Source organism: Geotrypetes seraphini, chromosome 8 (genome assembly GCF_902459505.1).
Source record: "Geotrypetes seraphini chromosome 8, aGeoSer1.1, whole genome shotgun sequence".
Classification (NCBI taxonomy): domain Eukaryota; kingdom Metazoa; phylum Chordata; class Amphibia; order Gymnophiona; family Dermophiidae; genus Geotrypetes; species Geotrypetes seraphini.
In genome coordinates, this window is record NC_047091.1 from 13,836,545 (window position 1) to 13,864,147 (window position 27,603).

The 27,603-nt window shown below is 39.6% G+C and overlaps 1 protein-coding gene across 1 annotated transcript in view; it reads left to right on the forward strand.

The window, feature by feature from the left end:
* DNAJC8 (DnaJ heat shock protein family (Hsp40) member C8) overlaps positions 1-18,289 on the forward strand; it is a 43,352-nt gene extending 25,063 nt beyond the window's left edge. The window contains exons 7-10 of the mRNA XM_033955895.1: positions 3,532-3,623; positions 9,703-9,778; positions 16,292-16,443; positions 18,061-18,289. Of these exons, the coding sequence (XP_033811786.1) occupies positions 3,532-3,623; positions 9,703-9,778; positions 16,292-16,414 (291 nt within the window). The 3' untranslated portion in view covers positions 16,415-16,443; positions 18,061-18,289. The remainder of the gene's footprint in view (positions 1-3,531; positions 3,624-9,702; positions 9,779-16,291; positions 16,444-18,060) is intronic.
* Positions 18,290-27,603: the final 9,314 nt, after the last annotated feature.

Consider the following 27,603-nt stretch of genomic DNA (forward strand, 5'->3'; position numbering starts at 1 on the left):
GACTAAAGTTTCCACCAAGTCAGCGCAGGCACATCTCTGCTTTTGTGATAAGAAGTGCTACAGGTCAAGAAAGCCTTCCTTTCCTCAGAAGTCTTGGCCTCTCAGAAACAATTCTTTTGATCAGACATGAAACCAGTCTCTCAGCCTTCCCGTCTCAGCAGCGCCCTGTATTGCACAATGATGGGGTGCTGGCTCCCCCTGTCAGCATCATTGGGAGGCAGCTGTCTCTTTAATAGGTGGAGTGGGCCAACATTACAGCAGATCAGAGGGTGTTGTATATTATTCAAGAAGTTTGCAAGTTAGTTTTTTTTCTTCTGTTGCAGATTTTTTTCTTGGCGTCCCTGTGTTCAGCCTTGCCATTGAGACGTCGAAACTCAGAAGACAGGGTACTCGGATGATTGCCACATTTCTTCAGGTGAAGAAGCATTCTACCTCCTCTTGTGCGTGAGTTTGGTGGACATTTGAGTCATGGTGTGCTCAACGTTCCGTTTCTCCATGTCACTCATTTCTTCCTCAGATTCTAGCTTTTCTGCAGGATGGACTTTCAAGAGGTCTTGCTTACAATTCCCTCAAGGTACAAGTGGCAACTTTTGCGAGTTATAGAGGTCGGATTTCTCATTCTTTCTTAGCTGCTCACCCTGAAGTCGTCTGCTTTTTGAAAGGGGTTAATCAACTTAAGCCTTCGCTTAGGAGGCTTTGTCTAAACTAGAGTCTTAATCTTGTACTGAAAGCTCTTCAAAAGCTGCCGTTTGGACCACTGCGTAAGCCTACACTTAAAGATCTGTCTCTAAAAGCTGTATGTCTGGTTGTGTTGTCTTCAGCACAAAGAGTGTTTGAGTTAGAAACCTTGTCCTGTAAAGATTGGGGAGGGGGTTTCTATTCAAATGGTCCCTTCCTTTCTGCCCAAAGATGTGTCAGCATTTTATCTCAGTCTTTGTTTTTGCCTTCTTTTAAAGAGGAAGATTATGGGCTTTAATTTCGGTTACTACGGCTCTTGGATTTTCATGGGGTTCTTCTTCAGTACCTTCAATCCACCAATCACTTTTGGCATAAGGATTATCTTTTTGTTCTTTTTTCTGATTCTAATAAGGGTTGTGATGTGTCTAAAGCTACTGTGGTGAGTTGGATCCGGGAAGCTATTCTAGAATGTTGCCTGAGTAAGACCTGGGCTTCAGTGTCTCTCTCTTATATTTTTAAGTTTTTAGTTATATTCAGTTTTCTTTGTTGATTTCTAGTTTATTTTGTTCCTTTCATATATCTTATTCATAGTTTTACAGGGTTCTGCACTTTTTTTCTTTTAATTTTCACTCGGGCGAGTCAGGAAACATCTTGGAAAGGAGGAGTTTGACAGTTAGAGAATCGCAGCATAACTGTCTACAAACCTAAAGGCCTAGAATGGGGCATTTTCAGCAGAGGCCCTTCCTTCGTCCTTCCTTCTCCCCTGATTCAGTAGGGGATAACGGTGAGCACAAGTAGACGCTGAGACTGCACCAAAAACAGCGGCAGAAGCAGCGGCAGGGACTTATGAGCACAGCTCCGCCCCTCCCCCAATCCAGCAGTGACTAATGGTTGAGCACAAGGAGAAGCCGGGGCCGCACCGAAACCAGCGACAGGCAGCAGAATCAGCAGCGGGGACTTAAGAGCACAGCTCCGCCCCTCCCCGATACAGCAGGGGCTAATCGGTTGAGCACGAAGAGACACCGGGGCCGTACCGAAACCAGCAGCAGGCAGCAGAGTCAGCAGTAGGGACTAAAGAGCACAGTTCTGCCCCTCCCCCGATCCAGCAGGGGATAACGATGAGCATAAGGAGATGCCGGGGCCGCACCGAAAAGAGCGGCAGGCAGCAGAAGCAGCGGCGGGAACTTAAGAGCACAGCTCTGCCCATCTCCCGATCCAGCAGGGGCTAACGGTTAAGCACGAGGAGACGCTGGGGCCGCACCGAAACCAGCGGCAGACAGAAGAATCAGCAGCAGGGACTTAATGAGCACAGCTCCGCTCCTCCCCCAATCCAGCAGGGTTCTATACCATACTAGATATCGGATCTGAGAATGGTGGCAGTTGACCATTTAATGCAGCTGATGCACCGAGATGATAGTGGCGGTTGTCTGGCTGTTGCAGAAGTCATCTGATCCAAATGACATGCCTGCATTTTAGCATTGCATTGACTCTGATCTAAATGACTAGCCTGTATTTTGGCACTCATTACTACTTCCTGGGAAACCTCATGGCTGAAATTTTGTGTGTTGGCTTGGCTGCATACGTCAGGGCTCAAGGAGCATACCAGCTTTCACTCCTTGGCATATCGTCTTTATGAACTTCTAACATCAAATCCTATTGTCTGATTGGAATTTATTTTATTTCATTTATTTTATTTTTATTTATTGTTTTCTCAGGTACTTTAGCTAGATTGTGAGCCTTCGGGACAGCTAGGGAAATCCACAGTACCATTTTTATTTATTTTATTTTAATTTATCTTTAATCTATCTTCATTGTAAATCGCTTTGAACCTCACGGTATAGCGGTATATAAGAAATCAAATCAAATATTATGTCAGCTTGTTTGCTCTCTGGTAAACAATTACAGGTGACATTTCATTCATTCTATGTGAGCGGTGGTGATCTCGTGGGCAAGTCGTGTTGTTTCTCTTTGGAAGAGATTTGTTGAGCAGCAACTTGGTTTTGTTTGCATATATTTTCCAGGCATTACTGAATTGATGGGGCGGGCGGGGGGGGGGGCTTTGGGGCTATCTGTGGTGGTGGATATTTCCCATCCTACATAAGTATTGCTTTGCTACATCCCACTAGTCTCTGAATTCATCTGCTGCTGATGCTAAGGAAGGAAAAATTATGCTTTGCCTGACAATTTTCTTTCCTTTAGGAGCAGCAGATGAATCCAGGTTCCCACCCTGGAGTTCTTCTATGGATGGTTCTCACTGGTGAGTGCGGCGATGCTTTATTCCTTTATTTCAATGCATGTGATAAAGTGCAGTTTCGGAACTTTTAATCTTATTTGTTTTCATTAAGGTTATTACTTATTTGAAGGTTGTTGTATGTGGGAAATTTAGTTTCTTGGGATTTTGTTTTCCTGATGCTTTGTTACAAGTAATACTGGGAAGCCAGGAGGATGGGCATCCAACAAGTCGCACTTCAAGTCAGTATTCTCTATCTTAACTAGCTGGTAGATAATAATAATAATAGCTTTATTTATATCCCATCATACCTTTTCAGTTCAAGACGGTGTACAATAAAGGAGAGGTACAATGTGGATACAGGTATCGATACATGTGAGTGGAATAAGGTAGATGAGTGGAGAAGCAGCAGGTTTGGTTAAGAGAGGGAAAGGGAGGGCCCAAGAGAGGCAAGGGAGGATGGGAGGGGACGAAGGTAACCCACTAGTTTCTGGATTCATCTGCTGCACCTAAAGGAAACAAAATTATCAGGTAAGGCATAATTTTGCCTTCATCATCAAGGCTGTTGTAGACATGATTAATAGTTATAATCACCCTATAACATAACAATGTGTTTGTTACAGTTCAAACAAGCTGTGTATAAGCAAACAATGAAGCTGTTTGCAGAGCTGGAAATCAAAAGAAAAGAAAGAGAAGCAAAAGACATGCATGAAAGGTAAGAGGCAGACACTGGAAAGCATAAACACACAGTAGTACCCCCATCTCTAGGTTTTTCAGTTACTTTTCAAAATTTAGACTAATGGACTACATGCCTGTCTGCTGGAGCATCGAAACTGTGGTGCTGCTGATTGCCGGAGGACACAGGCACAGAGGAAATAATTACAAGAGATGCTTACTGATTTTGGTACAGCAGTTAATAAAGTGAAGACAAACTTTGGAAACAGAGGATAGGTCATGTAGGTGTTTAAAACTAGGACAGTATTTTATAAAAGGCTCAGCAAGCTTTTTATAAAATACATAAAGCACTGCTGAAAAGATGTGCATAATGTCAGGTATGCCTAAAAGAGGTAGCTATTTTATAGAAATGCTTTCCCATGTCAGCAGTGACATCTATTTGGATATGGCAAATTTATATACAGTAGCCACAAAGAAGAAGCCTTTCCTCAGAAAATCAAACTTCGTCCCAGGAGATAGATTTGTGTCTCCAAATTCAACAAATCTGCATTGAAGTTATTGGAGTGTCTTGCAATTTCTAATGCCTCTTTGATTCTACTTGGCTACCAGCGGTCTTCTTTCTCCAGGACTTTGAGTTTTCAAATCTAATTGTATGACCAGTTTTCCTGCCATGGAGGGCTACAGCTGATTTTTCTGTGTTGCATTTCCCAACAAACCTTCCCACCAAAAATTCAAATTTCTTGACCCACAGACTGCCCTGTTCTTAATCAGGTGTGTGAACCCTCTATATATCAAATCACACTGCAGACCTCCACAGCATGATGGCTGAAGTGTTGGTTCTTTCTACCCGGACACGGCAAGACCCAGAAAACTGCTTCAATCGACTCTGTATATTGGCTGCTTATCTTTAATGAAGAAAGTGGACATCTATACAAAGATTGGATCCAATGAAGGAAAGGCCCTGATATACCAATGTATTATAACTCTAATATGAAGGGTCAAGAGATCCTATCAAAGGCCTTTCCACGTCAAGAGATGGAATCAAAGATGGGAGCCTAGATGAAGCAACATCAGTAAGGTGCAATGTTCTGCCTACTGTCAAATGCCAAATGTCTTTCTGCCCTTTTATAAAGCCTGATTGGTCAAGGCACATCACAGCTGGTAATAGTTTTTGTAATCTGTTGGCCAGTATTTTGGTATAGATCTTGTAATCGTTGCCCAAAAGAGATAAAAGGCCAATATAAGCAACAGAGAAAACAGTCACAGCTGCCAACTGCCAAAGAAATATGTTTTTAAAGGAAAAGGTGGTAGATGCATGAAATAGCTCCCAGAGGAGGTAGTGGTTATGAGGATTGTATCTGAATTCAAGAAAGCATGGGACAAACAGAGGTTCTCTAAGGGAAATGACATTAAAGTTTGGTATGGATTGGCAGACTGGATAGACCATATGGCCTTTACCTGCTTCCATTTTCTTTGTAAAGCAAAAGAAATGTAGTGGAAAGGAGAAAGTGTTTTAGATCAGTTTGGAAAGGGATGATAACATGTCTGTCCTATACTGGTGTGGTCTACAGACCTTTGACTCATAGAGGAACTTTGTCAGAGATCTAGCTACAAAGATCCAGAAAACAGGAATGAAAGAGAAAATGCTGGGAAAGTTTAATTTGTCACGTGTGGATTGGAATATTCTACCTTTGAAATTTGATATGATGTTGACCTTTTGTGGTGCTTTCAATGTGCTTTTCTCAGGCAAATAGTGATGGATGGATGAGGACCGCCGCATGAGCGGACTGCTGGGCATGATATACTGGCCTGACTCAGAAGTGGCAATTCTTATGTTATATGCAAGTGGAGAAAGCATATCTAATGTCCGCGTAGATACCCACCTGATCACCAATTATGCTATTCTATGGATGGATAGATATGGCTGAGGCAGAGATGAATTAGACAAAATTCAGGCCTGAATTTCAAAAATAATGATTGGTGAAATGGGACGTACCTGAAGGGAGTTGCGAATTGGAAGAAGGCAAGTTAAAAAATGTAATATTCACTCCATCTTTGGCCCCCCCACATATTCCTCTCACTTTATCCTTTAACCTTCATTGGCGTTCCTTTCTCTTCCAACTCTTGTAAACCGTGCCGAGCTCTGCGATTGTGGAGAGGATGCGGTATATAAACCTAAGGTTTAGTTTAGTTTAAGTGGAAGGAGAGCTATCATAGCAACAAATTTTTGTATTGGGAAAGTAAACAAAAGTAATAAATAATTGTTTATCTTTTTCTGTGAAACTGTATTAAAGATAATTTTTTTAAAAAGAAAAGTAAACAAATGCATTAATAATAATAATTTATTTTCTTGTATACCGCCCCACCAGTAGTTCTAGGCGGTTCACAACAGCGAAGAAACCAAGACATTTCAGTTAGAAATACAATCTTGAACACACTACATTCTAATACATCAATTAATATAACATAATAAAAATTGGATTAAAAAAAATACTCAGCTGTTAATACATCAGTAACAAACTGCTATAATAAAAAGTTTGGAGATAAAAACTGTTAAAAACAACATGATAAGAAAAGGCACCATAATAAAATATACTTTAAAGGAATCAGCATTCTTGTTTATCAAATAAATGAGTTTTTAATAGTTTTCCAAATATAAGGTATGAATAAGCTGGACAATCAACGGACCCATCCAAGAATTCATCTTACCCGCCTGATATTCCAGTGTCCTGTCCAAAAAAGTCCTATAACGACAATCCCTTGGAATAGGGAAGATAATAAACATACCTGAATTTCTGGTATGTTTTTTTTTTTTTAATAAAACAATTTCAAATAAGAAACCAGATAAGAGGGTAATAATCCATAAAGAGCCTTGTAATAAAAACACCCAAACTTAAAGAACACTCTGGCCCCAAAAGGCAGCCATTGTAATCTAGCATAAAAAGGACTAACGTGATCATAAAGTATGGTTCTCTAAAGAGTTGAAAAAAAGGCTAAAAATTTTAGCATTTAAAAAAAATACAAAGGATCATAAAAAGCAACAAAACAAAGGGAAGAATATTTAAAAATAAAACTGATAAAAGCAAGAAAAGGATGCCAAGGTAAGTGGATGCAAAGATAACCTAAGAAGAGAAAGTAAAGTGACTAGACTTTTCATATACATCGGTGAAAAAGAAAAGATCAGAAGCAGAATTTAAAGACTGAAAGGAAATGAAGGGGTGATGTGTAGAAAGAGATAATGAAAAAGAGATGCATAACAAATATTTTGGGGTTTCTGTTTACTGAAGAAGAATTTGGAGTAGAACTGCAAATTATTGCAGGTGTAAACATAAGGGTGGAGTAGATATGGCACCATTTACAGATAAAATGGCAAAGCCATAGAGGCAGATAATGTTAAAGGAGCACAGAGAAGCTCTGACAGGCCTACTGAATAACCTGCTCGATAGATCTTTGGAGACAGGAGTGGTTCTGTGAAGTTGAAGAAAGGTACTTGTGGACCCTCTTCATAAAAGTGGTAGTAGGAATTTGGAAACTCCAAGCTAGTTAACCTTACATTGGTGGTGGGAACATTATTTTGCAACTTTTACTGAGGAAAATATTTAAACTGTCCAAAGTCCAGCAGGTGGCAGAATCCAAAGCAGCAATGTTTTCATCAGAGGTAGATCATACCAAATGAATCTAGTCCGTTTTTGATTGAGTACCTAGAGAATTAGGTCAAGGATGTATGCTTAGATGTAGTTTGCCTGAATTTCAATCAAACATTTGGTATGGTTCTACAGTGAAGACACAATAAACTGAACACCCAGGGGTTGGTACTAAGGTGATGGACTAGATGAAAAACTGGTTGTGTAATAGATGACAAAAGATAAGTAGTTCATAGAATTCACTCTGAGGAGAGAAAAGGTCATAGGGACTGATTCTGTTCAATATGTTTGCAACATTACAGAGGGGTTAGAAAGGTTTGTCCCCAAGTTTTGGACTAGATCTAGAATATTTTTCTTTGGTTAAATTTACTTGTTGAGTTTGGCAACAAATAGAAGTTTTTGGTTTTATTTAGTTTGGTAATTGTATATTTCAAACCTGTAAATAAAAATTTAAAAAAATAGAAAGGTTTGTCTCTTTATGGATGACACAAAGAGGTGCAACAGAATGGACATTCCTTGTCTTTATTTCTTATCCCAGCGCTGCTCCTTGTTACCCTGGGCAAGTCACTTAATCCTCCAGTGCCCACCGCTTTGAATGTCAGCTCTGAAATACCAAAGCCACAAAAAGGTGGTATACAAGTCCACATTCCCTTTCCTTTTCCTGAGGGAGTAACCATAATGAGGGGGTCTAAGGAAGCTTGAGGAATCCCAAATATCTGCCAAGAAGTGAGGGGCAGTGCGTATAGGGTACAGAAATCCAAGAGAGTTGTATGTAGTGGGGGTGGGAAACTGATGTGCAGTGACCAGAAGAGGGATCTCAAGGTGATGGCATCTGATACCAAGGAGGCAGACAGAGTGATGCTGGGGTACATGAAGAAAGGCATAACCAGTAGACGAAAGGAAGTGATGAGGCCTCACCATTGACCTGTACAGAGTCTTTACCTAGAGTACTGTAAGTTCTGAAGACTGTAACCCAGAGAGGATAAAAATAACTGGAAATACTCCAGAGAAAGGAGTTAAAATGGTTCAGGTCTGACCAAAAGCCATGTGAGATCAGATGGTAGGACTTAAATATGTATACCCCGGAGGAGAAGGGGTAACCAGAAGGAAGAGAGAAAGAGGACAGACATTTAAATGTATTAATAATTCACAGAAGCAAACTGTAGAACTAGGAGTGATAAAGTTCCTAGTATGAGGAAGATGCAGGACAACATTGAAAAATTATTTTTCACAGAAAGGATGATGGACGTTTGGAACAGCCTCCTGGAGCAAATTGTGGAGGCAATATGATCACAATTCAGAAAGGCATGAATAAAATGCAGAGGATGTTTACAGAGTACAGAGGCATTCTGCTCGGAGCAGTGCTTCAACCCAAAACATCAGTGAATTAACTACATTTTTGCTTCTATAAAGGGTGGAGGGGGGTGTATGTGATGGTGAGGGATGTTGTGTAACATGCATGGAGCAACAGTTACAACCCTAAACATCTTGCTGAGATTTTCTTTTGTCTTTATCTGCTATTATTATGTAAGACTGCAGTTTTTAAAGAATGGAATACTTTGACCTCAAAAACTCCTCTTCATGTTGGTCCAGTAAAAGGTATTAATTTTCTCAGGTATCAATGCAGCTACTAAAACACCACAGAGATTGCCCCACAGTCCTGATAAAACAACTACAAACAGTAAAAAACACAGCCCTGAGACTTATGTATTCACTGAAGAAATACGACCACATCACCGCCGCTTATCTCGACTCACACTGGCTCCCAATACAAGCAAGAATACAATTCAAATTTTACTGTCTACTATTTAAAACCATGAATGGAGACAGCCATCCTACTTGAACAACCGCCTTATCCAATCTACCACAACCAGGCAAAGGAGAGCCCAGACACCATTCACGCATCCCTCAATCAGAGGCGTCAAATGCAAAAAAATGTACGATGGCCTACTGACCGCGCAGGCGGCGAAACTTGACCACCAACTATCCAATCTACTGATCACGACACCAGACTACAAAACTTTCAGAAAATAAATAAAAACCCTGCTATTCAAGAAATTCATCAAGACAAACTAACTCCGCAAAAAGCATTTCAATCCCCTGAAGTAACCCGCTCAACTATGTAACTCTTCTTGAATTGTCCAGATAACCTCTTATGTAATCCTCTTTGAACCGCAAGGTAATGGCAGGACAAAAGTCACTAATGTAAATTGCTTACTTTTATACATATATGATTTATTAGTTATGGACCTCTGAAATATGATGCAGGGCATAAGAGGTAGAGCTGTGCTTTGGTTACGACGCTGTGCCGAGCTCAGAGGCTTCTAAAATTCTTAGATAGCTATTCTCCTACTCACTGCATCCTTTTTCAGTAAGGTTGTGTGCCTTGGTGTACTAACCAACCCCAGCCCCCACACCCAATCACACATGTCTTCAGAATTTGTAAATATTAACAGTATCCTCTTTATATTTCAGGAAAAGGCAGAGGGAGGAAGAGATTGAGGCACAAGAAAAATCAAAACGAGAGAGAGAATGGCAGAAGAATTTTGAGGTATGTAGCATTACACTTGCTGTCAGAGAGGATCCCAGGAATTTATCATTTAATGACCTGGTGGGGGGGGGAGGGTAGAGGTGGGGATGGCTGATTTATGAGTCAACAAGGTTTGGAGGTTTATTTCAGGACCAAGTAAAAATTGTTTTTATTTTTTTACAGTGGCCAAAATACCAAATACAGTATTTTTCTTGCTTATCTAGGGATGTAACCGCTAACATGCTGTTTGTTGCCTTTGTGGCTGCCATTTTTGAGAGGAGACGGCTCAAAGTAGGAACGAGAGGGCATTGCTCTTACCCAATCTCCTTCTAGACCAGCAGGGATATCTATGGTTAGACAAAGGGCCCTGTGGAGATAAGGGGCTAGGGCACCTTTCAATTTTATTGGGATTTTGTTTTTTGGGGGGGGATCTGCAAGATCTGAGGCCATGTAACTGGGCACCAGCCAATATTCAGACCAGTGCCAGCTTAAACTTGGTGCATAAAGTTAGGACAGCCTTTTTTCTGTCCTAATGCTATGCACTTACCTTGCCGGTTAGTGGGCTGAATATCACAGATAACTAGCTAAGGCAATGCTCTGCCCAGTCTCTGCTTCCAGCCAGCTTCTAACCTTGTCAGTTAGGTGTTTGCCATTTAACCCCGAATACCACACTAAATATTGTGCACATTCCCAAATCGCACGTGCCAGTTAATTGAATAGCAAGCCAATTAGTGCCATCAATTGAGATTTTAACAACCAATTGGTGCTAATTGGCTTTTATAAAAATTTATACACTCAAACGTAGGCGTGGGTCAGAAAAGGGGATGTGGAAATTGAGTCCTGGGCAGATTGATGCATTCCTTGAATTTACGTACAGGGGTGCTGAAAAGTTCTCAGCCAAACCAAAAAGGGAATGATATGGAGCCATGAAACGTACAAGTTATTCCACATATTCGCCCCTAAGTTCGACACACTTGGCACATCATGTCTGAAGTTTTTCTAACCTTTCCAAAAAATACTCTGATGTCTGGTCACTGAAATACTGCTCCACTGCTGAAAACACCTGCTAATCACTCAAAAATTATTGCCCTTTCAGACTCTTTTTAAGGTTTGGAAACAGAAAATGGTCAGATGGAGCCGGATCTGGTGAGTAGGGTGGATGGTCTATGCACTGAAATCCCAACTGCATCAAAACATCCATCATTATGCCAGCCTTGTGAGCAGGTGCATTGTCTTGGAAAAAGAGGACTCCTTTTCTCAGCTTCCTTCTCCTTTTTTTTTTTTTTCAATGCCTCCTTTTAATTGGCACAGTAAGTTACAGTAGTATTCTGCATTAACTATTTGGCCCTTGGAAGATAGTCGATCATTGTAACACCCTTTCTGATCCCAAAACACTTGGCCATGACATTTCCTTCTGACATTTGATTCTTGAATTTCTTTGACCTTGGAGAAACCTGAGTGCTGCCATTGCATGAACTATTTTGTCTCGGGATCATAATAGTGTAACTGTTTCATCAACAGTAACTAGTTGTTCCAAAATGTTGGCATCAGCTCGCTGAAAATGCTGCAAAATGAATTTGGAAGTGTTCATTTGTCATCGGTATTCAAACATTTGGATACCTACTTGGCTGACAGCTTCTGTATACCATAGAAACATAGAAATAGACGGCAGATAAGGGCCAAGGCCCATCTAGTCTGCCCACCTTAATGTCCCTCCCCTACCTTCGCCCTATAAATAGATCCCTCCCTTACCTTCGCCCTGTGAATAGATCCCATGTGACGATCCCATTTGGCCTTAAAATCAGGCACGCTGCTGGCCTCGATCACATGCATTGGAAGACTATTCCAGCGATCAACCACCCTTTCTGTGAAAAAGAATTTCCTGGTGTCAGCTCGTAGTTTCCCTCCCCTAATTTTCCACGGATGCCCTCTTGTTGTCGTGGGACCCTTGAAAAGGAAGAGATCTTCCTCCGTCTCTATGCGGCCCGAGAGATACTTGAACGTCTCGATCATGTCCCCCCTCTCTCTGCGCTCCTCGAGTGAGTATAGCTGCAATTTGTTTAGCCGTTCCTCATATGGGAGATCCTTGAGTCCCGAGACCATCCGGGTGGCCATTCTCTGAACCGACTCCAGTCTCAGCACATCCTTGCGATAATGCGGCCTCCAGAATTGCACACAGTATTCCAGATGGGGCCTCACCATGGATCTATACAGCGGCATAATGACTTCCGGCTTTCGGCTGACGAAACCCCTGCGTATGCAACCTATGACTTGTCTTGCTTTGGATGAAGCTTGCTCCACTTGATTGGCAGCCTTCATGTCCTCACTGACGATCACCCCTAGGTCACGTTCTGCTTCTGTTCTTGTTAGGATCTCTTCATTTAGGGTGTAAGTTTTGCATGGATTTTGGTTGCCCAGGTGCATAACTTTGCATTTTTTGGCATTGAAGTTGAGTTGCCAGGACCTAGACCAGCGCTCCAGTAGGAGTAGGTCGTGCATCATGTTGTACCCATCTATTAGAGGATTATACACTCCATGGATATCTGTAGTGTCTCAGCAATTGTTTCAGCTGATATTCACCGATCTGCTAAAATCAGGTCATGGACATGGTCAGCAATTTCAGGAATTGACACTGTTTGAGGCCTCGTTTCATCTTCGGTCTCAATCTCCACGCTGAAAGTATGCACACCATTTCTTCTCTGTGGAATAGGATGTGCATTTGTCACTCAGTGTTTGCATCATACATGTATGGATTTCCTTTGGAGTTTTCTTCTGCAGGAGTAGGAACTTCATGACAGCTCAGAGTTCCACGCTTTTCATTGACATGGTTCAATCAATGATCTGAAACCATGTCAAAATATAGCATTACGATTCTGCAAATTGGCACTTGGCAAAATAAAATAACACACTTTTCAGCTACAGTGGCAAAATAATGCTCAGAATTTAGGAAGTTGGTTGGGCTGAGGACCTTTCAGCACCCTTTTGTCGAATAAGGAGGATCTGCTCAGAATTTAGGCGCAAGGATTTGCAGCTTGTTTCAGTTGATGCAAATGACCACACCTAGCATTAGCCATTCTTCCATTGCTAAGCACAATTCTATAAATGTTGCCTAACATTGAGTGCTATTTATTTATTATTATAATTCTTTATTCATTTTTGTATGTTACAACAAGTGTATCAAATTAACTCATATAAAACTTAAAGATACACACTTGATTAACTCACATATTAGCATCAAATTTAACATTTCATTAGAAAATTAGTATTCTATAATGTTAAAATATTATGTAAGAAATCTAAATTTATATCATTCTTATTGAATATAATAATCCCCCATCCCTCCCTCCCTCCCAATACAATAATACATAAAATTATCTTTATTGTGAATTCATTCAAATATTGATATATTATATAATAATCAGAAATAAAATCCCACCCCTTTTTCCCTCTAATCAAATATTTTATCATGGGAAAAGTTAATCATTCATTACAAAAATCTGTTAATGGTCCCCAGACTTTCTGAAATTTACTCACATAACCTTTTTGCGTTGCAATGGTGAGTTCCATTTTGTACATATGACATACAGAATTCAAGGTTCAAGGTTTATTAAATATTTGATGAATCGCTGAATCTGTTTACAAAGCGATGTACATAATTATAAAATAGGATAGAATTAAAAATAAATACAAAAATACATAAAACATTAAGATTAAGACAAGACAGAAGGGGAGGAGGGTAAAAAGCTGTCATATTTTTTCCAATTGTATGTTATTTGTTGTATTGCTATTCCAGTTAAAATAAACAAAAGTTTGTTGTTACTTGACGAAATTTGACTTCTTGCTCTCATAGTTGTTCCAAATAAAATCGTATCATATGTCAAGGCTACCGGGTTTTCTAACATCCTATTAATTTGAGGCCAAATTGGTTTCCAGAATGATAAGATAAATGGACAATAGAATAAAAGATGATCTAATGTCCCAGCTTCATATGACAATATGACAATATGACTTAGAACTATCTAATTTTTGTAAACGAACAGGGGTCCAAAAAGCTCTATGCAAAAGAAAAAGCCATGTTTGTCTCATAGATGCTGACACTGTACATTTTAACCTCCAAGACCAAAGTCGTGGCCATTGAGATGCATTAATTTGATGCTTAATCTCAATGCTCCAAATGTCTCTAAGACCATGTTTTGGTTTTTTATTTACAAATCCAGATATTAATGTATACCACTGTGCGGCCCTATGATCCAGCACTGAACATTTTTTTAGAATTCAGTCCTTGGTGGCAATATTCAGCAGCACTGTCAAGTTAAGGTTAGCTGAATATTGCTGGTTAGCCTCAAGCGAGCGATTTTAACTGTCCAGGAGTCTCTCCTGGCCATTTGTAATTGTTCTGAATATGAGGCATAGTATACTTGTTTCATCCCTTAACTCTCTTGTGTGAGACTCAGGAATACTTGTTATCAAAGGAGTTTAAGCCAAAATAAATGATCTAGATATCTTTTATTGGTAGCTAGATGTACAGTTGCCTTATTGTAGAACTGACCCATCCCTTGAAAGGTCAGACTGGCTTTCCAGGGTAATGGGAAGTTTATAAAATGGCAAAACTGATATGGAGAGGGCTGCTGATATATTTTCTTTCATAGAAGATTTGTAAAAATAATTGTTAACAAAGTTGTAGGTGCTACATTATTTTTATTTAACCCTTTAATTGGCAGATGGTGAAGCGGCTGCTTTACGTAACTTGATGTTGAACGAGAGCAACAGTGCCAAGGTAACGGGCATTTGGAGATGCAGATCTCCCATAAGAGCCATAGAAACACATGTTGCTTCTGAGCAACAATGCCAAATAAAGGGTTAATTAGCAAATATATTTATGCCAATAAAATGTGTCACCTAATGCTGCTTGTTTGGTTCTTTATTTTTGTATATCCACATGGACTAATGGAGGTTTTTAGTTATTCATATTGGTAAAGTTTTCTAACAGATGTTTGGAGGGTGTTGACCCAGCTGCTATCTTTCTACTCTTTTCATTTTAGCTTATTTTCCAAAAGGAAGAAGGTTGATGGCATTGCCCTGTCTACCTGCCCCTTTCCCTCTCATTAGTTTCTATATCCAAATTTTTATAACGTGTCAGGGATGGATTATCTCTACATCAGGGGTGTCAAACTCGGGCCCATGGGCCAAATCTGGCCCGCAGTGTAATTATATCTGGCCCATGAGAAAATACCAAATGTCTACTAGAGCTGGGTATGCCAGTGTAGAACAGTTATACTATCTTAACGATGTGTGTCAGTTGTTTTTAGACCTTTCACTTTTATTATTTTTAATCGGGTTTTAATTCATTATGTGACCATCGATTTCTTTACTGGGTTTTTTTGTGCCATTTTTTGCTTATGATTACGGTTGTGCTACGCCACTTGTCATGTGGCCCCTCTTTTTAAATTGCCAGCGTTTTTCGAGCCAGTTTTACTTTCGATTTGCTCAGCTCAGAGCGCTACAGATTGTCTCTACTAGGTAAGAGCCACCATGGCTTTATTTCATTCTTCCTTTTTATTTTTAACATGCACATAGTTATTTTAAGTTATCTTAAGTTCCCATAAAATATCAGCTGATGGTTTTTATGTTTTCTATAGTCTATTGTCACACTGTGACGTTTGTTAGTGCAGGACAGCTACACTTTTTCACACTCTGCAGCAGAGCCTTTTTATTTATGCATTTTTAAATCTTTCCGCATGCAAGGTTTTTTAGTATTTATTTTTCACTATTTATATATTTTTTTGTTGTTGTTGGATTTTAGTTTATTATGTGCCCGCGATGCTTCTTCGGCCACTTTTATGTTTACACTCTTAGTTTCTTTTGCCGAACCGTGTCCTTAAACATGGTTACGACCACGGCACTTGTTTTGGTTGGCTCGCGACTTTGTCCAAGTTTTTAATTTTGGGCTGCTGTGTATTTGAATTTGACACACCTGCTCTACAGGCATTCTAGAAAGTAAGCTCTTTTTTAATTTTGCATGGAAGTTCGTGTTTCTTTATGATGATGATCAATTCTTCTCTTTCTTACTAGTATTAGATTCTTGTGTAATTTTTTGACTACAATAAAATCACGTTTCCATGTTTAGAAATAGATGGGGGTGGGGGCACAAGATGAATTTGGAAGCTCTGAGCTTTTAGAAAGAACACAGTTTCAACTTAAGTCTAAAGTGCTTTCTGAACTGTCAAAGGCCAAGTTCCTGAAAAGTATTTAAATCTTGTCTTGTCCGTGAGTAAGTTTCTATATTTTTAAGATGTCCTGATAATGACTGACCTCTGTTGATATTTGTTGTTCTGTACTGTGCCAAGTTGTCACAGCTGGTTGCTGTAAGGTTGGAAAACTCTGCATTGTTGAGCCTTCGTTAAAGCTTTTTTTGCCATTGGTTGGTACATTAATTATTCTGAATTTTCTTTTTTTATAAACAAGTCTTTTGTTGGTTGACCTCCCACTTCAAGCTCTTTCTAAATACTGGTTTTGTCTATGCGCTTATTCCAGGAGAGTCGAGATGGGCGTGTGGACAGCTGGAGAAATTTCCAAGCACACACAAAAGGAAAGAAAGAGAAGAAAAACAGAACCTTCCTGAAACCCCCCAAAGTGAAAATGGAGCAGCGAGAATGAGAGCACTTGCAGTTCTTTTTCATAGAAATGTACTGATAACATTTCCCTGCTTTATCACACATTCTCAGTATATATTCATGTTGCTTTTTAGTGAGTTTTTTTTTTTTTTTTTTTTTTAATTAATTTTGATGTACTTTAAGATGGGGGCCTCAGTTTTGTTATTAAAAAACAAAGCAGCAGGCCTTAGAGACTGGCATCAATGCTCAGGTGTTCCCTGGAGAGTGCTGAGGGACCCTCCTCCCTTCCACTCCTCATTGTTAGGGAATGGTGGAGCACAAGGGTTGAGGAGTCCCCCTTGCACCAGGTTGTTGATGCTGGAATTGAGGAGTGCACCTCACTTGCTTTCTGAGCCCCCTCTCCAACCCCTTTCCCTCCAGCTGAGGGATATATGGTTACTGGAGCTAAAAAGCCTGTGAAGCCAGGGGAGGTGGGGGGTGGAAGGTATGGAGAGCTAGCACAAGCTATATAGGAAGAGAACTTGGCATCAGTGTTAGTGAAGTGAGAAGAAAGGGCACTGGGCCTGAGAAGTTAGCATCAGGACTGAAAGATGAGAAGGTGGCATTAAAGTAACGGAATAGGGACCGAGGCATCTTTTATTTGACATTAGATGGCGGTCCCTATTATGCAGAGAGGTTAAAGTTGTGGAAGGCCTGCTATCGTTGCAGTTCTGTTCTTTTTCCTGTCGTGAACAAACTTGTAATTTAATATTTTGTACATTACTGAAATTGTGCTATAGTCTTATCTCTGTCTAAGGTTTATGTGACACTGCCTTTTCTAAAATATGTTGACAAATTGTGCCCTAGAAGGCCAGTTTCATTTCTGCTGCAGGTATTAAGGACATTCAGCCAAGGTTTCTCGTTGAGCACCAATTTGGAATTAGTTTATGTCTCAGTTTTTGCGACATAACAGCAGTGGATCACCATCCCATAAGCCTATTTCTTTATTAAAAGAATATCTTTTGTTTTTTACACTATGTGCAAGTGATTTTCTAGTATGAACCTACGTCATGCTGGATATACTGAAGGGTAGAGCAGTGGTCTCTAGTGGTCTGCTTTTTCTAATAACAGTAAAGATGTTTTCTTAGCATCTAGGCTGCATCATCCTGGCTAGTGAATTGTATTCCCCATCTCCCATCAGGTAGAGATAGAGAAGCTGACTTTTCCCATCGATATCACTGATAAAAGGCTATTGCTATCTGGAAAAAGGCAGTGTTTTCTCCAGCTCCAGCAGATGGTTGGTTGTGCAGGCTGCTGCACATGGTCCTTGGCCTATGCTGTTAGCACTAAGGATGTTTAACAAGTTGACTGACAGCCTGCAGCCGGGGGTGGTGTGAGTGGAGGGTGGTGATACTGATATGCCTGTGTGCCCCTTGGGTTAGCTAGTAATAGCCAAATCTGCTTCTATGTGGGGAGCTGCATGTTGAAGAAATAGAGACATGGGTTTACATGAGTGTGTGCTGGAAACATTTAAACAGTTAAATGACTAAGTAGTAAGGTTGTACATATGTTTAATCATTTTACTATTTAATATTTATATCTCTGATTAACAGTAGTCACTTATTTTATGATTATTATTTTTGTTGGTGGTGGTTGAAGAGACTTTTGTCATTGCCAATAAAATGGGAACAATTGACATTTTGTTCACAGCTGTCCTGCAAAAGATGCACAAATGGAACTCCCAAGGTTTCAAACAGCTTCTGAGGAACCAGCTCAGTCGAGAAGGCCAAACCTGTTGAAACAATCTTCTGTTCTTTGCAGCAAGGAGAGGCTGATTCGTACCAACGTGACCTGATTTTTGGGAAAAGCCCCAGTTTTACAATTTTGGTTTTAAATTTTTGTGCACTGAGACAAAATACAGCTTTTTTTCTACTTGGCATATGCATGGATATAAACTTTAATTTACTATTACAAACTGTTAGTTTGATTAAGGCATTGTCAAAGTGCAACCATAGCAATATATTAAAAAAAAAAGTGCAACTATAGTTTCCGGAATGTCCAAAAAAACAGTTTATATATAAAATGTGAGGATGATAAAAACAAAAATATAACATCTTCCTCTCTCTAGGACAACAAGGGATGCTGCCCAAGCCCGGGAGAGACTAATAAAGTCCAATGTTGTTCAACAGTCAAATGGAGAATTTCCAAATGGAGAAATTCAGTAAGGCAAGCATGTCGATGGGACCCAACATGGCAAATAAATGCCTTCCTCAAGGGTCCTTGAAGGAAATAATTGAATTAGATCAGGGGTAGGGAACTCCGGTCCTCGAGAGCCGTATTCCAGTCGGGTTTTCAGGATTTCCCCAATGAATATGCATGAGATCTATTTGCATGCACTGCTTTCAATGCATATTCATTGGGGAAATCCTGAAAACCCGACTGGAATACGGCTCTCGAGGACCAGAGTTCCCTACCCCTGAATTAGAATATACTGAAGTGGAATATGAAGGCGCACGTGAAAGTGTGGGGAATAAGTGGAGATACTGTGATTATGTTAATGAACGAATGTAAACAATTAAAGGTGTAAAGAGACGATGAAAGAAGTGAAATCCATGGTATCAAACCAAGAGAAATACATGCAGTGAATGTTTTAAAGAATGACGGTTTAAAAATAAAAAAGTGTGTGTGAAACCAACAACGATACCTGAGTCCTCTGTTTGAATTAAATGTGTTGTGAATCATATCTGGATTGAATGATCAAACTATAAAAATAAATATAAACAAGAAATTGTATAAAGGAGCTAAATTAAAAAGCATTGGATGGAACAACAAAAAAAAGCTCACAAAAACAACTAATGAAGTGGCACGAATTTTCCAGTGCAAAAGAGATGAATCGAGAAGGAAAACAGCATAAAGTATAAAAAACCAACAAAAACCAAAACGGTGGACAATAAAACCAAAAGTGATGGCCTAAACCAAAAAACCTCTTAGAGAAAATTGTTCAGCTAAAAAAATAAAACTATTACTACTATTAATTATTTCTATAGTGCTACCAGACGTACGCAGTGCTGTACAGAATCACAAAGGAGACAGTCTAATTCCTTCATCAGCATAATCTCAGTATCTTCAGTGCATTGCTCTTGTGTATCAGTCCACTTATTTAGTTTCACATTCTCTTATTTGCACTCTTTCACATGTGTCTTCACATTCTACTTCGGTATATTCTTTTTTAAAAAAAAAAATATTTTTTTTATTGAGATTGGCAAACGGCTCATCAAAATGGCAATACAGGAAGAAGAAGAATAACAAGAGAAGAGAAAACAAATATTAAGCCTCTCCAAAAAGAGAGAGTCCATGTGGATGCATGTCAAAGGCCAGCAAAAGGAGAAACAGAAGACCATACCAGACCCACAACACTCATGATTCGCAAAGCCAGACTAGACCATTGGCTGTGATATTTTTAAACTGTAGAAAAACTCCAACCCTCAGACAAACAAACAGTAACCCACACACCCCACTGCACACAGCAGACACACTACTTCCAACTCAATAGACATCCCATTTCCTTCAAAGACCCCTGAGTTAGAGAGTTGCACGGGGACAGAAATCCCACTCATCCCCGCCAGGATCCTCTCCGTCCCCACCCATCCTTGCAAGAAATTACCTCCATCCCCATCCGTCCCTATAAAAAGCAGCAATTACTTCTGACAGGATCATCAATTCCACAGTTTCTTTTGTGTTTGTGCTGCTGTTTTCCTTGTGGAATCTCTTTGGTGGAACCCTTTTTTTTATTTTCTGTTCAGATAATTAACTTATAAACACCACTCTTTTACTAAGGCTGACGTGTCCATTATGTTATATGGACGAACCCTGCTTCCAAAGCCTTCCATCCCCGTGGGAGTCCCGTTGGCTAGAGGGGGGTCCCCGTGGGAGTCCCGTGGATTACAGGGGATTCCCGCGATCCCCGTTCCCGTGCAGACCTCTACCCTAAGTAAGGCATTTGCCAAAACATAGATCGTGTGGGGTCCCATTGGCAGGCTCACTTGTTTGAATGTCTCCATTTGGAAACTCTGGATTTGACTTTTGATCAATATTAGACTTTTGTTAGTCTCTCCTAGGCTTGGGTCATCCCTTGTTGTCCTAAAAGGAGAAAGACTTTTATTTTTATATTTTTGGTTTTTTTAATGTTTTTAATATCCTCACGTTTTATATATCAATAAACTGCTTTTTGGACATTCCAGAAACTATAGTTCCACATTTTTTATTTTGTTTTGGTCTTTCACTTTTTTATGTGGAACTTGAGACTTTCTTCTTTTGTTCTAACCATAACAAATATAGCATCCACAATGCTATTAACTCCTTCAGATTTGTGTCAAAAGCTTATTACACAAATTATATTTAAAATACTATTTTTCTTTAAAACAAAAATCCTGTTTTCCTGTTGTTTTGATATTCCTTTAATAAATGGTAGTTTATTTTAGGGACAATAGCCTGTTGCTCTCTCTTTTCTCAAATATTCATCAGCATTTTTGTCTAAACTGCAGTATTAAATAATGACTAGTTAACATGAAAAATAACCTGTTTTCAATTGGAGTTGTAAGTAAGTTGTATTAGGCTCTCTGACAACTGATGCAGTGGTAAGTCCACAGGGCATATTTGGATTAAAGTATGGGAGGGACAGCAGCAATCATTGGTGCTGGACGTTTAACATACACATAAGATGCACACTATATTAGTTTATTTTTCTAAAGCATGCTAATTGCAAAATTACTGCAATGTGTCTAGTAGACAGGGTTATGCATCTGAACCCGCAAGTTGCTTGCAGAATGCTGTCAATTATCTTTGAATTCCCATCTCCTTCCCAGGGAGCTGCTCCTGTCCCCTCAGTTTTTTATCTGCAAGCAAGTTGCTCAGAAGTGTTTCTGCTCTGTGGTTTTATTAATTGTGGGCATTTTTTTTTTTTTCTTGAGTTCAGTTGGATGCTCGGTGCCCAGAGGTTCCCACTTGTTGGGACCTCTGCCTGGGAGAAGACGCAGGCTCGCACTACGGGGGTCTGCTGCTAGCAGGATCAGCCCTTGAGGACATCTAGCTCGCCAGCCTGCTGCTTTTGTATTTTTTTGGTTCTCAGGGTTCTGTCCCCTGCATAGCTGCTCGCATCCCTGATTTATCAGGAGCTTGAGCGTAGGCTGTTTGTCTTCAACCCAGCTTGGCTGGGCTTAATAGTAAGCCATCTGCATGTTCCTCTTCGCGGCATGAGGTTTCCAGATGTTGAGGCTCAGTCTGACATTGGTCCGACTGGCAGCCCGAAGATCAAATTCGTACCGCAAACTTGTGAGGGAGAGTTCTCCATTTGTCCCAGCTGTCCTAAGCTGAAGCAAGCAGGCACATGGTACTGTGAGTAAGGCTATTATAGCCTATGGGGAAAATCAGGGGGGAGCTTTAGATATTCCAGGGGAGTTTTTTTATGCCAATAAGGTTTTTGCTTGAACACCTTTAACCACTATTATGAGGTGGTAGGGTTTGTTTCTGAAGTTTTTTCCACTCCTGAGTGTTTTTTTATCATTGGCCTTTGCTTGTGTTTCTTCTTCTCTTCACCTTGCACTGTCCATGTGAAAGTGTTGTATAATATTTTTACTATTGGATTTTCATTATATCTGTGTCATTTAGACTAAGATCACTTTTTACTGCAGCTTCATAAAAGGACTTGCCCAAGATCACAGTGAGTGTCAGAAACAGGATTTGAGCTCTGGCTTCTTCTGGTCTCAGCTTACTTCTCTATCTACAGGGTCCACTTCCTCTTTCAGATCAGATGTTATTCTGCACATGCATCTTCTGTAGCAATAATATCTTCCAGTGCACAGCTAGAAAAATCATAAAAAAAGAATTACTGTATTCCAAACTGCAGGAGAATACCAAAGAAAGATATCATTTTTACTCAGTTATTTGTTGATTGATTGATTTTTTTGTAAGTTGATCTATGAAGGTTAGCATGATTTCCATTTCTGTACTATAAATTTGAATACAAGCCTTAAAATGTAAGTGAACGCCTGGCTACTCATGGAGAATACAAAATCAAGGCATAAAAAAAAGAATGAAGATGAAATTTTGCTGAAATATGAGATAACCCTACTGCCATCGAACACCGAAAAAGGTAGAACCAAGACATCCATAAGTCACTCTAGTGGTGTATGAGTCGGACAGAAACATGCTGTTATTCAGCATTACATGTACAAAAAGGAGACCAGTGTTAATCACATTTCAGGAAGAATGATATACTTCATAAGATCATAGATTGCTTTATCATTGAACAAAAGCAGAACCAGGTCTTGCATAGCTATAGCTGTAAATATTGATAGAGTGAATCTAATAGAGTAGACTAGATGGAGCTTCTTCACTGAACATTTAAGAGCATAAAGACTCTTCAGAGCAAAAGGTCTCTCTAACCAACAATATCTTGTTTCTAACAATGGCCAATCCAGGTTACAAGTACCTGGAGAATCTCTAAAGGCTCCATGCTCTTTACCCCCAGAGATAAGAAGTAGCTTTCCTCAGGTCTACCTAATAACAGTTAATGGACTTAGCTCTTTATAAACCTAGAAACACTAATTGCTTTTAACACATCCTCTGGCAATGAGTTGCAAAACTTAGCTATGGACTAGAGAATGACATGGTGACAGAATTCATTACCATTCCCGTCCCCATGGATAACCACGGGAAATCATCCCCATGTCTTTCTTTAAGGAGAGAGGGAAGAATCAGAGTATGAATGGACACAACCACTCACCTTCAAGCTTTGCATTGAAGAATACTGGTGTAGAAGGACTGAGGTTGAGATAGACGCTAGAGAATGACAGTCTGGTATCCAGAGCAGATATTGTGATGTCATAATGCTTCATTCTACCAATAAGAGCCAACCTCATCGGTGATGTCACAATGGGTCCATTATCCTATACTTGACTCGCATAAGAATCAGAGTATGAATGGGCACAACCACTGACTCTCCAGCCTTGCATTGAAGAATGCTGTTCTAGAAAGACTGAGGTTGAGATAGACACTAAAGAATGACACGGGATGGTTCCCCTTGGTTATCCATGGGGGATAGTGATGAATTCTGTCACCATGTCAATCTCTACTATGGACTGAGTGAAAAAATATTTTCTCCAATTTGTTTTAAATGTATTTAGTAACTTCATGGTGCGTCCCCTAGTCTTTGTACTTTCTGAAAAAGTAAAGCAACTGATTTATATTTACCTATTATTTTCCACTCAGTTTGTTCTTATCTGCCATTGTGTTCTGTCTTTCTTGGGGATACCTTTTGGACATAGCCTAATTTTGATTTTTTTTTCTTCACACAACAAACCTATCGTAATGGCTTTCAGTGATGTTAGCAGTTCTATAATACAATACAATACAATCCTTATTTGTATACCGCCAATACCTCCATGAAGTTCACAGCAGTTTACATAACTAATTATGGTGATACAAATTAAAAACTAGTGTTACAATATTTAGGAATAATTTGTAACAAATTCTTGAAATAGGTCTTTAGGTCTTTTTTGAAACATTAAAAAATAGATTGCCGGTTAATATTAGTTGGTAATGCTTTCCACAGTTTTGCCGCTTGACCTGCCCATGTGCAATTAAAAGTTCTATCATATCTAATGTTCCTAATGACTGGATACCAAAAAGTATCATTGTTTCTTAGGTTCAAAGATGGGTTATTAGAAAATTTAACGAGATGTGGCATATAATCGGGAGTTTCTCCAAACCGTATTTTAAATAAATAGAATTCAATATAATCTATAAAGTACATTCCCTTCTATAGGTAGCCAGTGTAATTCATGTAAATAAAGTGTAATCTTATAACTTTTTTTTCAATCTGAAGATTAATCTAATGGCTGTATTCTGTAGCATTTGGAGTTTTTTAAAATTATATATTTAGGGCAATCTATAAAGGTGACTGAGACAAAACTAAAAATTGTACTCATAATAACATTCATGCTTGCTTGCTTATTTATTGGATTGATTGGGATTTATCAACTGCCTTTATAAAGGCAGTGTACAGCAGGTACAGATAGCATAAAACAATGCAAACAGTACCATAATAGACAGCATGAAAGAACATTCCCAAATAAAAGGTATAATACAATAATATTATAATACCAAATGAACAGTGGCATAGTAAGGGTGGATGGACTGCTCTGGGTGCCTCTCCTCCACCCCCTCACTTACCTCTTTAAATGTTTGCTGAAGTAAGCATCATCACCGGCCTCTGCTCCCTTCTGATGTCGTTACCTGGTGATGAGACCAGGATGTGATGTCAGAAGGGAGCCAGGCGAGTACGAGTAGTGGGTGGAATATGCCGCTTACACCGGTGAACGTTTCAAGAGGTATGCAGAGGCACACAGCGTGGCACGGAAGAGTGCAGGGGCACATGGCACAGCGATGCCAGACGCTACTGCCCCAGACACTAACCTCCCTTGCTATGTCACTGCCAATGAAACACCTAATAAGCGCACATTAGAACATTCCCAAATAACAAACAGTAGATATGATGCTAATGCTTTTTCTACAATAGAGCTTACTGTATGGTCGAGTGGCAAAGGGACAAGATGGATAGTACTGAGCCGACTGGGATAAATAAGCAAGCGATACGGGGAACTGGTCTAAGGTACAGGGTGTGCAGCAAATATCAAAATGCTGATACTCGGTGGATATTCAACCCATAGCTCTTCTCAAATAACCAAGTTTTCAATGAACTAGTAACTAGCTAGAAATGCCGCTTGCCTGAGAGTGAATCCCATATTAATGGTCAAGAGCTGGTGAATCAAAGTAAAACATTTTAAACTCAGCTTTTCATTTTTTAAAGGATGATTTAGATCTGATATAGGGTGGTATAGCATGCCAAAGTTCAGGAATGCTTTTGTTTCCCTTAACCTTCCTCCCCACTAGGTTCCCTGGCTATCCGTGTCTTATGATACACCTTCACTGGCACATTCTCTCTTTCTCCACTTCAGGTGATTGAGGCCAGTAGCGTGCCTGATTTTAAGGCCAAATGGGATAGACACGTGGGATCTATTCACAGAGAAAGGTAGGGGAGGATCATTGGGGTGGGCAGACTAGATGGGCCGTCTATTTCTATGTTAAATCTGTCATATCTCCCTTTGGTCATCTCTTTTCTAAGCTGAAGAGTTCTAGCTTTGCTATTCTCTCCTTGCAAGGAAGTTGTTTCACACCTTGTACTGTGGTGGTGGTTTTTTTTTTTAGAAAGGCTCTGCTCTTCAAGATAGGGGAACTTGTGGATTTGTATAATGGCACAATAACATTTTCAGTTTTGTTAGTAAATTCTTTTCTTAATAATTATTACCATTCCATTAGCATGATTGCTTCAGTCCACTGAGCTGATGAATTTAGAGAACCATCCACAGTGACTCCATGATCTCTTTCTTCATGTTAGCTGAACTAAAGCCCATTACTGTGTCAGAGACATTTAGAATTTCCCCAATGTCTATTATTTTGCTTGCATCTGTGCCGAAATGCAGCTACTACAGAGATGGAATGTGGTAGAGGTCAGGAACAGAAGAGAGCTTTAGCATCTCCTGACAAAACAGATTGGATATGAGCCAATATAACCCAACCCAATAACAACAAATCACCTATAATGAGTCTTAATTATTGTCAGTGATCTCATTTTAAAAAAGGAGTATCTCATACCAATAATTGCAAAACAAATCATGCTAATCATATTTTGGGGAAAAAATAAATAAAAGCAGCTGAAGGAGATACTTTTGGAAAACAAAGAATTGCTGATACACCTAAGCTAAGGGGCAGAAGCAAATATCGACACCTAAGAATATCAAAAACTTCAAATATGACCGAATAGAAGGTAGTACCATAACACTACCACTAGGGGGTCAAAAGGCATCATTCCTGAAGATAATAATCAAGCAGGAGGGAGCATTCACTTCCTCTAAACAATCCTAAATAAATTGTTAATTGTATCATTTGGTGGGTCTGAGAAGGGGGACAAACTGACTATTTGTTTGCAGCACTGGACTACCAGTGCAGTACTGCAGGCCTGCGGTGGGTCTGGAGGTGGGGGCCATTCTGGGAAGGGGGGCGGATTGGCTGGCTGTTTGGCTGCAGAGCCAGCAGACAGGAAACCAAGGAAGGGAGGAGGGGTCACTTCTGCTCTGTACTCATACTTGAATATAAACCATTCGACTCAACCTTTTTTCCTCCTTTTTTGGGGAAAAGGGCTACCTCAGTTTATATTCAGATTGGTTTATATTCGAGTATATACAGTATGTGTCAAGTCAGCATAAAAACTTATAAACTTGTACTGAAATTATGGAAATCCAGTGCAAATTGTAATCTGTTAACTGTATATCATGTATGTTAAATTTGTAACCTATTCTGAGCTCTTTGGGGAAAATGGAATAGAAAACGAATTAAGTAAATAAATAGATAATCATTTGAATTACATTATTTGACTGTGTTTTAGCTCGCACATTTTTAACGTACAAATTGCTAGGTTTAAGATAATTACAAGTTGTTTAACAGTTATATGTAAGTATGATGACTAAATAAGTATGTAAAATTTCTCATTAAAATTCAAAGTGGTTGCTGAGAAAACTGCAAAAAGCTGTAGGGGGTTACTTTTCTTTTTTTTTTTTTTTTTTTTGCTTCACCCTGTGTGTTTTTATGTTTTGTATTGTTTCATTTGGAGTGCATAGTCCTTTTTTTCTTTAATGCAAATAGTTTAATACTTCTGCCCTGTGCATCTCATTATTCCAGTTCATCCACCCAGTCTGTCTGGTCCCAAGTCCTGAAAATGTTTGATTTCCTGTAAATTTCACCTCTTCCTGTTCCAACACAGTTACGTATATGGCTGCCTGCCCCCTCTATCTTCTGAGGACAGTAAAGTCTTAACTCTCAGCCTGAGCCCCTGTACGTAAGCAGGAAAATGAATCACACCCTAAAATCATGGCTGTCTTTCAGGATCCTCCTTTTAAAGCAATTCCGATGACAGTTACCTGTGTTGAGCATTAATTGGGCATATAGTGTTACAAAATTAAAACAAAAACTGTGTTGGTTCAGTCCAGCTGCGTGGCTTACACGTGTGATGTTCACATTCCTTGGGCTCTGATTAATTTGCTGCATTTTCTAAAATCTCAAAAGGTAAGGCAAACCTTTATTAAATGCTCATTGCATTCTTATGATTTCAGCTATTAGAGATCAGTTGAGGGGTGT